The sequence below is a fragment of the Numida meleagris genome, chromosome 22 (assembly GCF_002078875.1).
Source record: "Numida meleagris isolate 19003 breed g44 Domestic line chromosome 22, NumMel1.0, whole genome shotgun sequence".
In the NCBI taxonomy this organism is placed as follows: Eukaryota; Metazoa; Chordata; class Aves; order Galliformes; family Numididae; genus Numida; species Numida meleagris.
The window spans coordinates 4,261,759-4,273,409 of NC_034430.1; the positions used below are offsets into that span (position 1 = coordinate 4,261,759).

The 11,651-nt window shown below is 54.0% G+C and overlaps 2 protein-coding genes across 2 annotated transcripts in view; one reads left to right on the forward strand and one right to left on the reverse strand.

Annotated features, from left to right (window-relative positions):
- COL8A2 (collagen type VIII alpha 2 chain) overlaps positions 1-4,336 on the forward strand; it is a 24,345-nt gene extending 20,009 nt beyond the window's left edge. Inside the window, exon 3 of the mRNA XM_021375504.1 lies at positions 1,252-4,336. Coding sequence (XP_021231179.1) covers positions 1,252-3,173 — 1,922 coding nt within the window. The 3' untranslated portion in view covers positions 3,174-4,336. The remainder of the gene's footprint in view (positions 1-1,251) is intronic.
- Positions 5,843-11,651, reverse strand: ADPRHL2 (ADP-ribosylhydrolase like 2; the record flags this gene model as incomplete). The annotated part of the gene is given in 6 exon segments (XM_021375514.1): positions 5,843-8,444; positions 8,844-8,944; positions 9,035-9,219; positions 9,328-9,535; positions 10,352-10,448; positions 11,458-11,651. Coding segments are annotated over 6 exon segments (1,078 nt in total), but the record flags the coding sequence as incomplete, so codon positions are not given.

Below are 11,651 nucleotides of genomic sequence, written 5' to 3' on the forward strand. Positions count from 1 at the left end.
GGGGTGGAGGGGAGAGGAAACACATTGAAATCATTTTCCGGATAAAAATTTTTCCAGCGTTCAAGCCTCAGAAATGTGCGTTAGTGCGGCGCTTCACGTCTCCCTGCTTTCCCACACCGCTTTCTGGGGTGAGGAGCAGAAAGCCAGTGGTAATGCCGAGTCAGACGAGAATTTCCTTAATGCACACTGCCCAGCGCAGCGCGTGGGCCAGGCTGCGCAGTGGAGATAAGCTCTGAGAATGCTTCCATCACCAAAAGACAAACACACGGGCACCCGGCTGGGACGTGGCCCCGGCTGATGGCTGCACTCAGCGGAGATGAAGTGCTGCCGGGGCCGTGCCGGCTGCTGCCGCTGTTACGCTTCTCACATGTCTTAAATCTCCTCAAATCTTCTCCCACTGACCGGGGGGCAATGGGCGCGTTGGCGGCTGGTGCTCTGCTCCGGGCTGGGTTGGGTGAACATCTGCCCGAGTTGCTGAGGTCTCTGCCCTTCACGTTTCTCGCTGTGGTCCTGCCAAGTGTTCCCTTCGTTGTGAGCTTCCCCAAAAAGGGATTTTGCTGCGTTTACCCTTTCTCAGCTATTCCCCATGTCATGTGTTGCAGCACCCGCCTGTGCTCGCCTCAGAGGGTGATTTATGCTCACGTCTGCGCTTTTCGCGCGGAGCTGCGGTGGGCATGTAATCCGGCCCCGCTCGCTTTGTAGTCTCTCAGCCCATTACTTTCTTTCTTATATCCGTTTGCAAAAGAGCTCTATAAATTCTTGAAATGTCAAGCGGCGGCGGCCTGCTCCCAGCTGGGCTGACTCACTTGGACGCGGCCGGGGCTGCGCTTCCCTCGCAGCTATTGGAGCTTTTCCTCCATCCTCAGCGCTTTTTCCTTTGTAAGTTTCTCTCCACCTTGCTGGACAGGGGAGCGGGGCCAGGGAACACCACCGGCGTGCCTTAATGAGTCACACATCGCCTCTCTGGGCTCTCAAGTACATGTCAGCGTTTTCTTTTTAATCCCAAAGGAGACCCAGCCATGCGCGGATCTCCAGGCCCCAACCTCATGGGAATCATTCAGGTTGAAAAAGACCTCCCACACCACCCAGACCAGCCCCAACCCACCCGACCATGCCCACTGACCATGCCCCTCAGGCCCAGCGTGTGGAAAATGGGGGTGCTGCCAACTGGAGGCACCCCAACATGGCTGCCTGACGTGCACCCAGCCCGCTGCCACCCCAGTAAAGCTCCGTGCTCTCTTCTCTCTGCAGACATGCCGCCGCTACTACCCATGGACCTCAAAGGGGAGCCAGGACCACCAGGGAAGCCCGGCCCACGCGGCCCTCCCGGGCCCCCCGGCTACCCAGGAAAGCCAGGCACAGGGAAGCCGGGCATGCACGGTCAGCCAGGGCCTGCGGGGCCCCCTGGCTTCTCTGGCATCGGGAAACCCGGCATCCCAGGACTGCCCGGCAAGGCGGGTATGAAGGGGATGCCTGGAGCCAAGGGTGAACCCGGCATGCGGGGAGAGCAAGGGCCCAGAGGACTGCCCGGCCCCCCAGGGCTGCCAGGGCCTGCTGGCATCTCAGTCAATGGGAAACCAGGACCCCAGGGCGGCCCGGGGCTGCCAGGATTTCGGGGTGAGCCTGGCCCCAAAGGGGAGCCAGGACCCCGTGGGGAGAGAGGGATGAAGGGTGAAAATGGAGTGGGGAAACCGGGGCTCCCAGGGCCACGAGGCAATGGTGGCCCTCCTGGCCCTGCGGGGCCGCCGGGACCTGTCGGCGTTGGTAAACCCGGCCTTGACGGGCTGCCTGGTGCGCCGGGGGAGAAGGGTGACATGGGCCCCCCCGGTGGGCCAGGGGTCAGTGGGGAGCCTGGCCCTGTGGGGCCACGGGGGCCGCCTGGCATCGATGGGATCGGTGTCCCAGGTGCTGCAGGGGTGCCGGGGATACAGGGCCCCATGGGGCCGAAGGGGGAACCAGGCATCCGCGGCCCCCCTGGTTTGCCGGGTGCCACGGGCTACGGGAAGCCAGGCTTGCCCGGCCTCAAAGGAGATCGCGGGCAGCCCGGGGTGCCGGGAGCCATTGGCGATAAAGGGGAACCCGGAGTTGATGGTGAGCCAGGCGAGCAGGGCCCTGCCGGTGTCATTGGGCCACCAGGCCCGCCAGGGTCCATGGGCCTACCGGGCAAGCACGGGCTGCCTGGCCCCAAGGGTGACGTGGGGCCCAGTGGGCCACCAGGAATGCCGGGAATGCGAGGCGACCAGGGCCCAAATGGCTTTGCGGGGAAACCAGGAGTGCCGGGAGAAAGGGGTCTGCCCGGCTCACAGGGCCCCCCTGGCCCAACGGGCCCCAAAGGAGAACCGGGGTTCATCGGCCTCCCAGGGGTGCCGGGATTGACGGGCGGCCCTGGACCCAAAGGGGATGGTGGGATCCCGGGGCAGCCGGGGCTAAGGGGCCCCTCCGGCATCCCCGGCTTGCAGGGACCCGCGGGGCCCATGGGCCCTCAGGGGCTGCCGGGGCTCAAAGGGGAGCCGGGGCTTCCCGGGGTTCCCGGAGAGGGGAAGATGGGTGAGCCCGGCATGGCCGGCCCCATCGGCCCACCAGGAATGCCAGGAACACCGGGGCTCAATGGGCCGCCCGGCCCCCCTGGGCCACCCGGGCCACCAGGAGCACCAGGGGTGTTTGACGAGACAGGCATCGCGGGGCTGCACCTGCCCGACGGCGGCGTGGAGGGGGCCGTGCTGGGCAACGGCAAGCCAGGCAAGCCGCAGTACGGCCGAGGAGAGCTCTCTGCCCGCATCGCGCCCGCCTTCACCGCCATCCTCACCTCCCCCTTCCCGGCGTCCGGCATGCCCGTCAAGTTCGACCGGACTTTGTACAACGGGCACAACGGCTACAACCCGGTCACCGGGATATTCACCTGCCCCATCTCCGGCATCTACTACTTTGCCTACCACGTGCACGTCAAAGGGACCAACGTCTGGGTGGCCCTTTATAAGAACAACGTGCCCGCCACCTACACCTACGATGAGTACAAAAAAGGGTACCTGGACCAGGCGTCGGGCAGTGCCGTGCTTGAACTGAAGGAGAACGACCAGGTCTGGGTACAGATGCCCTCGGACCAGGCCAACGGGCTGTACTCCACGGAATACATCCACTCCTCCTTCTCTGGGTTCCTGCTTTGCCCCACATAACGGCTGCTGTGCGCATTTCCTTTTCACCCACTTCAGCCATGAACTGTCTTTTTTTTTTTTTTTTTTTTTTAATAAAAAAATTTAAAATTGATACAAAAAGAAAATCACTGGGAAGAACGCGCGAGCCGTTGTCGCGGGACCTTGCTTCACGCTGTTTGATCCATGAGTCAAGAGGGTCATCAGAAAGGAGAAGTTTTTTCTTTCTTTCTTTCTTGTTAGGGGCAGGAGGAAGGGAGGGAGGGAGCAACTTTCTCAGCAAAATGTATTTGGAATAGATTTTCCTCTAATGACTGCACATCAGGCACAGGAACTTGCTTGGGATGGCGAGGATCTGGTGATGCAGTACATTGCTCCGTGATCCAGAGAGGGTAGCGTGGAGGACTGCACCCCTCCGCTCTACAATCAGCGCCCTTGTTTCCCATCCTGAGTACAGCCAAATAAATACAGCGGTGGATGCTGTATTCGCTCACCAACACGGGGTCCCAAGCACTTAACGCAAATGTGTGCAGCAGCAGAGATCCTTGGTGGGTGGAGGATTTCCTTCCTGAACCATCCGATGTCCAAGTTGCAGTCTCCCTGATGCCTGTTTCTTCAAGCTGCTTTGAAGCAGCATCTGATTCACTCCGGATCCAGTGTGGTTGGATTTACAATCAGAGAACGTGGAACACTATGCATAAGCACCTTCTTAGAATAAGTAAATATTATTTTTTAGCCCTTCCCCAGCATATTTAGGAACAAAACCAGCCAGGCATCGGTCTCTGGGAGGACGACAGCCTGGTGGGGGGATGTTGGGACCCCTGTGATAACAGTGGTCCCCTCTTGCATTAACCCAGCAAGCCCGAGGGCTGCTCCCATCCCGCACGTTTCTTTGCAGCCCAAAGACTTGGCCTCGCAGCACGTCACTCCTTGCCAACACGCCAGCACCGCGCTGTGCCAGCAGGTGGAGTTCAGCTTTCCTGAAGGTGCCCCCCGGACAACCTGCTTGTACTGTCCCGCTGCTTCACAGCGCGTCAGCTTTCACCTGGGTATTTCCCCCAATTCTCTTTCTTTCAACCAAGGAGCAGTGATCATTCTGACCTTCCATTCCGTCGTCGTACAACGGTGCTATGATCTACTTCACGATGTTCTTGACAAGTGTAGTGCAATATGGTTCTGTGAGAGCGCACCATTCCGGGTGCATTCCTCTGTTAAAACGTTCCCATTTGTCTGTCGTTGCCGCTTTGTTCTCTAATGCTTGAAAACGTCATCGACCCCAAGAGGAGCTGTGAGGTTTTGAGGAAGGAACGCGGGATGCTGACCACGTGGCTGCTCTGTCCTTGCTGACGGGAGGAATCGGACTCCGTTGCTTTGCAGATTTTCTCATGGTAGAGTGGCAATCGCCACTTGCGCTTAGAGTAAAGCAGTTGTCACTCCAGGCAAGTTGCACGCTGCTGAAGGCAATCTGCTGCGTGTCCCTCGGCAAGGGCACAGCCCTGAGAAAACAGCGATCATTTGGTCACCAGCTGAGCAGCTATCACCCTTACATCTTCCTAAAGCCTCCTCTATGGCCAAAGAAACAAGATGTAGCAAGGATGGGACTCGGGACTATTCCCCAGATGGACTGCACAAGATATTTAAACAACTTTTTTTTTTTTGGGGGGGGGGTGGGGTTGGTTGTTGTTTCTTTTCTTTTCCTTAAGCCCGTTGTGTGTCTCTGCCTCTTGCCATGCAGGGCTTCCATGTAAAAACACCCCTGGCCCTGCACATAAGAAACACGAAGGAGCTCTGAAGCTGACAGGGCAGCAGTTGAGCTGCAGCCCCGCTGGGGCTGGCGTCCCTCCCTGGAATGGTTTTGCTCCGTGCAGAGCTGCAAGTCGTGGCACGATGAAACTTTCTCAAGTTGAAACGCAGCCCCAGCGCTTCTGATGCCACGGGACATTGTAGGTCCTGAAAGCGGGGAGGTGCTGGGCCAGTCGGGTTCTGATCGCAGCCGGTTATTTCCCAGCAGGAACAGGAGCCAGAAGAATCCCAAAACGTCAAAGCGGAAGCTCGAATGCTTTCCTCCTCAAGGAGGAGGGCTCTGGGACAGAGCCTGTGTCTCCTTCATCGAAGTGGTTCCTGGGGACACAGCACGGACTGGAGCTGGCGAGGTGGGATCCCAGCACGCGGGGTCCAGCTCTGCAGCACGCAACCTGCAGGAGGTTGGCAGCTTCCACGTGCTCCCAGCTGCAAGCTCAGCCCTCTCCTTCAACAGAGCGATTTATTTATATTGTGTTCTAACCTACACTCAGCCTTTCTGTTCCGTTCCGGTTTATTGCAGACGTCATGTTCTAGCTGGCAGAAAGCAGTGACAGAAACACACACTCACCACAACCAAACCAGGAACCCGTTCAGCGCTGTAGATACTGTTTTGCAATCTCACTTCCCCTTCACGTGCAGAGCATGAACCCTCACCAACCCTCCGCAGCAGCACCACCTGTTCCACGTAGAAACAGAAAGGCAAAGACGTGACACGCACATGGGCTCCAAGAACGAGGCAGAGGACGAGGGGCTGCTCACCAAGCCAGGCATGGTCAGGAGGAGCTTCTGGAGTACTGAGTTCGTGATATTCGCCAGCAGAAAGGGCTGTTCTGTCGTGTGTGTGAGAGCGTGGGAGTTCGTTTTCGGTCACACTCAAGAAACAGGTTGGGTTGGATGAAGTACGTCTATTTTTAATGATGAAAACTGCATTACAATGTGCATTTTTATATACAAAATTCTTTTTTTTTTTTTTTTTTAATTTGCCTCTCGTATCTCCATTTCTAACCTAGTATATAGAGGTTTTTAGTTTTGTAAATACTTATTACATGCACTGTCTGGCATAGTAAAAGTTGGTTGAAAATGCACTCTTTTTGTGATCAGAAACTGGCCTTCTCTTCAGAACTAAAACTGCAGTACTTGATTGTATTGACAAACCATCAATAAAACGTATTGTACAAAGTGGGGGTCGGCTGTGCCTTTGTGCTCCTCGCCCCCCAGAGCCGTGGGCTCGGGACAGAGGTGACCACAGCTGTGGGGCAGAGCAGAATGTTTCAGGATGGGTTTCAATTCTGGCCTAAAATGAGCTGTATTTTTTTAAACAGGAAACTTCACGAGTTCCAAACGCTTTAAAATTCTCAAGCTCCTTTAACAGGAAAACGTCTTTTTTTTTTTTTTCTTTTTAAAATAACTCTGTGGATACGTTGACATCTCTGGCAGGAAAAGGTGAAAAATCTGACATTTTACACCACAGATCTGCAGCACAGTACACAAATATACAAAAGACCAACATTCCACACGATCTCAGAACAAGATACGCATTTAAACAAGTAAAACCCATTAAAGCATCACGCAGAAGACTGGCACTTGAAGGAAGCAGAGGCAGGAAGGACTGGAATGACCCTGCCCAACCAGATTTTCCACACGTGCATGCAGCCTGAAACACACAGCAGCCACGTGCTGTTACCAAAAGGGAGTGAACTCCATGTGTGCACAACGTTCACGTCCCAGTGTCACAAGAAATTTGAGAGAGAGAATACAGAGTTACATTGCCACATTCACATTTACAAACACTTCCATATGACGACTGCTTGCCTCTTCCCTTTTGGTTTTAATTATTAGAAGCTTGTAACCCTTTTCAGTCGTGCCATACACAAGCTATTATTCCTCTTCTGACCAGCTCCCTTGGGCAAAAGTTTCAGATTTTACACTCTGGAACAACGCAGCTGCGCTAGAATATTCTTACCCAGCAGTACCAGCTTCAAGTCCCAACATTCTTTTCATCTTCTTTCAACCTTTCCCTTTATTTTCAGATGGTTCTCACAGAGTCCAGAGTTTGAAAGCTATGAGAAATAACTCCTGCTTCCAACTGAAGCCATTCTTGGCACTGACTGCAGCGGAACCAAGAATTCAATCCTTGCTTAACACATTTCACGATTTATCTCCACCCATGGATTTAAACAGCAATCTCACTTGGTGCTCTGGACATTCACAGGACAGAATTAAAAATGCAGAATATGAGGATTAGGAACTAAAGCAATGGCTGGAGTAGATGCAGAAATGTGAGCCAGATATCTAACAGAACACAACATGCAATCAGTTAGGACAGCAATGGGCAGATTGCAGAGCAAAGGACACCACAGGGACAGCAATTAGTTAAGCCTTCTTGTAGTCCCTGCCTAAAGGAGGGGGTTGGAACTACATGATCTAAAGGTCTCTTCCAACCCAAACCATTCTATGAGTCCATGATTCTCCCAGCAGTAACAATTACCCTACTGGGATTCTGCACGCATGCACCGAAGGCATTTCTTCAAATGCCACCAGCAATGCAAAGAAATCCCTTCTCCAATCTCAGGCACTTCTCATTCTGCCTTTAATGAAGTGAATCTCCCTGTGAGGTCTGCTCTGCAGCGTCCCCACTCTGCAGTGAAGGTGGCAACCTGTCCCCCAAAGCAGGATATCCTCCAGGCTCTCCCATGCAGTGCTTCTCTGAAGGCTCCCACCCACATCCTTTCAATTGTCAGTTGAGAATGAACCAGTGTTTTAAGAGGGATGTGCACCCCATGAAAGCCACTGCTGGACAGGTTGCTAGAAGAGAAATGATGGATGCTGCAGTAGAGGAAAATAGCAAATAAGTCTGTGGGCTCAGACACCACCTAGCAATGACAAAATGACATAATTACATAAGGGTGGGACAAAGCAAGCAGCAGAAATCTTATGAAAACTTGATGCTCTTGTACTTCAAAGATGCCCCCCGCTGTCCAAGGCACCATAAGCAGCCACTTCCCAGCAAAACTGGGCTATGTCCCATCTCTTCAACCCCAGCTCGTGCTTCCACCTCTCAGCTCACAGCAGCAGGTGTCTCCTAGATGGAGGCTCACTGGCAGCTGCAGATGGCACGGATCCACCACCAACTTTACGACCAGAAAAGCAGAGGTGACCACCTACTTTACATTCCAGACACACACAGTCCCTTCAGGGCTCAGAGCCGCTGGCAGTACAATTCATGCAAGCTATTCGCCAGCTTCTGTGTCTCTTGAAAAGCTTCACAGCTCTGCTCCCAGCTTGGGGGTATCTGTTCTTCCCCATAATAAGCCCCTGCAATGGCTCCTGCCATGGTAGCAATGGTGTCTGTATCTCCCCCCAGAGAGATAGAGTAGATGATGGTCCTCTGCAGGCTGTTGTAGTGTTCAGGAATATCTGGGTCAGCTTCCATACAGCGCAGGAAGGAGTAAATGGCAGTGGGGACAGACCTCAAAGCAGCGATGCCATTGCCTGTTAGCAAAGCAAATTGTCTTCAGTGCTACAGAACACTCCTGTCCTCCTTCCCCCAGAAGTACCTTTTCCCTTTCTCACTGCAATGTCCCATTGCCAGTCACTGTCAACATCTGTACTACTGATTTCATCACCACAAGGTGCCAAACTACATCTGTAGGAGAATCCCCACAGTTCACCAGTGCTGCTCTCACCCCGGAGAACATCCCAGCTACATCAGTATAGGCTGGCAGGACACATCTACTTAATCCTATCCAACATTAAGATCTGAGAGCCATTAAGATCAGATCTTAGAATATTAAGAAACATTATTCAAGATAGTTTTTTGTTAGCAAGACAGTTTTCTTCCCACAAAGAGAGGGAGGGAGTCACTGGGTTGGAACTCAAAGAATTGCATACCTAATTCAAACAATACATCCGCTTTGGGAACACTGCTGAGCTCCAAAAATTCCTTTATTTTCTTCAGACGCCTTGAAAATGGTAAGTCCTCAAACCCCAGCCTGGAAACAAGAGTGCAGTGAGGGAGAGAGGCCATGAAGAGTCAGAGTGAACTGTACACTGCAGGGTTAGTGCTCTTCACAGCTACTTACGCTCGGGCATCAGTAAGAGACTTATCATCTGCCTCTACGTCTTCCATGTGGGTAATGAGCTGCTCAAGGAAGGTCTCCTTGCTGATCTCTCCCTGCAAGGCGAGATGCACTGCCAAGGCCTGCAGGATGGCCCCGTTGTAGCCCAAGGAGTTGGCATGGGTTAACTCAGCACTGAGCTTCGCAAACTGTGAACGAAAACATACCATTAGCAAACCCAAGTGAGACCAGAGTGGAACCCACCCGGCAGCAGGCAGTCACAGAGCCAGGGTGCCCCACTGAGCCCAGAACGGTACCTTCTTAACATCCTGAACATCAGAATAGGTGAGCGGAATGCCTGCCACCCTCATGGCACCACCATTTCCATAGGAGCCCTTCCCGTTAAATTGAGCTCTTGCTGGCTCAAACACATCACTGCACTTGGGGCTCAGCAGCTTCTTAAAGACATTGACAACAGCCATCCCATAGCCCCTGTTGGGTTCCTTCTTGTACTCCTCAGCAAACCTGTGTGGGCAGGATAGCAGCAGTTACACAGGTGAGAAAAGATACGTGGAGTTTTAAAATAGAAGCAAATTAAAAGCACGTGGACAATTCCGTGATAGCCATGGTTCAACTGATTTCACTTCTGCAGGGAAAGAATCTCACTTCCAAAAAAATGGTGTGGAAGGAGGACAGGGTGTATAAACGGTGTACAGACATCTCTCACAACCCACTTGTTTCCCTCTCAACTTTGCTTTGAAATAGAAGCAAACTCGAAACATTTCCCTGGGTCACAACCACAAAGAAAGTCTTTTGTTCAAGTTCAATGGAAGTGTTTTCTAAACAAATAAATGTTCTCCCTTAAGTGGAACCAAATGCTACCAGGGCTGTGGATCCAAAATGGAAATGGATCATAAACAAACTGAGGCTGACCTCACTAATATTCACCAGCTAAATTAAGTACAGACATAAATAGCAACAAACAAACACGTAAGGAAATGCTTCTAAAACGTCCAAGTGTTATCTTCCACAAAGGTGGCTAAATGTACGTGGCTCCAATACAGAACTGGCAAAACAGCATGTCCCATCCTGCTTGATTTCAAAGTGTACTTGGAGCTGACATTACAGCTAACGATGCTGTGGGCTCCAGGACAGAGCCAAGCACGCAATAAATTCCAGGACTAGCCATCGCTCTTACTTTCTCCACAAATTAACAGTGACTTTGCCTGAGCTCCTGTCCCCTTTTGCAGAAAGTTAGATGATGGTTTCATTTTAGCAGGGTTTGACATTTAGCAAGTTTTGCTCTCGCTGGTAAATGCCAGCCCCTGCTGCAGCCCTTACCTCTTGGCCATGTCAACTTCGTCAAACTCTCGCTTGGCCAGCAGTGACTGCACCACAGATCTGCTCATGGCCGTGTCATCCGTGTAGGAAAGCGTTTCTGAAACAGAAAGTTACGACTTAATGTGACTGCCCACAGGTGAACTTTCAGCAGCTCCCTTCAAGCACCACCTGTCCGTATGGCTGCAGCACTGCTGGAGGATGGGAAGCACCCTGGGCACCGCAGCTGTGCTCAGTGGAGCAGTGAGGCTCAGAGCAAGAGAGGCACCCAGAGCAAGGACACAATGCAAAGTGCTGCAAGATAAGTAAGAGCCAAGCGATGGTGTACTCCCTTAGGTACAAAGGGACAAGTCAGAGATCACAGAAATACAGAATCATAGAATGGCTTGGGTTGGAAGGGACCTCAAGGATCATCAAGCTCCAACCCCCCGGCCACAGGCAGGGCCACCAACCTCCAGATCTAATACCAGACCAGGCTGCCCAGGGTCCCATCCAACCTGGCCTTGAACAGCTCCAGGGTTGGAGGCTGGGCAGCCTGCTCCAGCACCTCACCACTCTCTTGGTAAAGAACTTCCCCCTGATATCCAACCTAAATCTTCCCTCCTTCAACTTAAAACCATTGCCCCTTGTCCTGCCATTATCTACCCTTGTAAAGAGCTGACTGCCCTCCTGTTTGTAGGCTCCCTTCAGGTCCTGGAAGGCTGCAATGAGGTCACCCCGCAGCCTTCTCTTCTCCGGGCTGAACAAGGCCAGCTCCCTCAGACTTCGTAGGGGAGGTGCCGCAGCCCTCTGATCACCTTCGTGCCGTTTACAGCATACACTGACACGCACGTTACATTTATGGAACGGCGCAATAAAACCAAGCACGCTCCTCCAGACCCCGTCGGGGGGTGCCGGGGCTTCTGCACGGCCGAGAACGGCTCTCCCATCACCGACCCATCCCGGAGGGCCGAGCAGCTCTCCCGCGTTCCTCCTGCTCCGCTCCCGCTCCCGCCCCCCCCCGTGCCCCTCGCTCCGGGCTCTGGGGGGGCAGCGCGTGGACCCGGCCCGGCCTCGTCCGCGTCCGCCCCCCTCCCCGCACCGGGCCCACCCCGCGCCGTTCCGCGCACCTCCGCGGGCGCTCCCGGTCGGCTCCCCCTCACCGCCCGGCGGCTCCAGGCCGCGGAGAAAGCGCAGCAAATCGGGCAGCTTCACCACGCTCCTGCCCTCGAAGACGGCGCCCAGGCAGTCGCCCAGCAGCGCCCCGGCCAAGCAGCCCCGGAAGCGGGCGGGAGCGGGACGAGGCCTGGACGGCGCCGGGCGC